The sequence below is a fragment of the Chiloscyllium plagiosum genome, chromosome 30 (assembly GCF_004010195.1).
Source record: "Chiloscyllium plagiosum isolate BGI_BamShark_2017 chromosome 30, ASM401019v2, whole genome shotgun sequence".
Lineage (NCBI taxonomy): Eukaryota > Metazoa > Chordata > Chondrichthyes > Orectolobiformes > Hemiscylliidae > Chiloscyllium > Chiloscyllium plagiosum.
The window spans coordinates 39,132,620-39,133,872 of NC_057739.1; the positions used below are offsets into that span (position 1 = coordinate 39,132,620).

The following is a 1,253-nucleotide window of genomic DNA, read 5'->3' on the forward strand; positions in this document are numbered from 1 at the left end:
CCTTGTTGTCGAAGTTTCCGAGGCTGCAGTTACACTCCGTGGCTCCGTAAAACTCAGCCACCTGTGGGATGTGGAAGCGGGACGTGAAGTCCTCCCAGATGGACGGGCGCAGGCCATTCCCCAGCGCCATCCGCACACGGTGCTGCCTCTCCACTGCCCGCTCCGGTTGGCTCAGCAGGTAACGGCATATCTCCCCGATGTACTGTACAATCTGAGGGAGGAGAACACGCAGGAGAACCATCAGGTGCTGGGGAGGTAGAGGGAAAGAGAGAGAGTGAGAGAGACAGAGAGAGAGAGAGAAAAAAAGAGAAAGAGAGAGAAAGAGAGACACACACACAGAGAGAGACACAGAGAGAGAGAGAGAGAGAGAGAGAGAGAGAGAGAGAGAGGGAGAGACCCAGTCTCATTCCAAATTAAACAGCAACATGGACCTGAAGAAGATTCAATCTCATTCCTGCAGCAGGAGCCCTAGTGTTAATCAGCTGAGTAAGGAGGGGTCAGTTAGCTCACTTGGCTGGATGGCTGGTTTGTGATGGGGAGTGATGCCAACAGTGTGGGTTCAATTCCTGCACTGACTGAGGTTACCATGAAGGTCTCACGTTGTCAACCTCTCCCCCTGCGTGAGGCACGGTGCCCATTGGGGTAAATGAGAGTGCCGCCCTGTGTTCCTCTGGGACTGTGCTGACTTCACCTTTCCTGGAACAAAAGGCCATTGTGTTAGCCCAGCTCAGACTGCACAGGGTTAAAGGGCAATCGGGGGGGCGGTATTCTGCAACGTCTCACAGAGAGTATCACTCACCGTGCACCTGTATTTCACACAATCGTCCCAAAAGCGTGAGGCAGAGAACTTCCTCCTAATTACCACAGTCAGTCCGTGCAGGAGACACTGCCCAATTCCCACAATATTCCCTAGAGGAACAAACAGGACCATGTCAGTGACAACACGCTCGGTTTCCAGTCGTTAACGTTCCGAGTATCAGCTGGAGATAAATGCTGCTCCGTTCAGCTCAGAGCCGCTCAGGAGCGAGACAACACTCAGCGATCTATCAAACCGACAGGGGAAAGGTCCAGGCGCATCACAACCAGATACCGACCCCTCCTTCCCTCACTGACCCCGTGACCCCTCCTTCACTGACCCCCCCACTGCCCTTCCCTCCCTGACCCTTCGCTCCCTCACTGACCCCCTGACCCCTCCCTCACTGACCCCCACCACTGCCCTTCCCTCCCTCCCTGACCCCTCCTTCACTGACCCC

The 1,253-nt window shown here is 55.2% G+C and overlaps 1 protein-coding gene across 1 annotated transcript in view; it reads right to left on the bottom strand.

Annotated features, from left to right (window-relative positions):
• slc27a4 (solute carrier family 27 member 4) overlaps positions 1 to 1,253 on the bottom strand; it is a 62,704-nt gene that overhangs the window by 12,214 nt on the left and 49,237 nt on the right. Inside the window, exons 7-8 of the mRNA XM_043720438.1 lie at positions 800 to 909; positions 1 to 211 (exon numbers count right to left, since the gene is read on the bottom strand). Of these exons, the coding sequence (XP_043576373.1) occupies positions 1 to 211; positions 800 to 909 (321 nt within the window). The remainder of the gene's footprint in view (positions 212 to 799; positions 910 to 1,253) is intronic.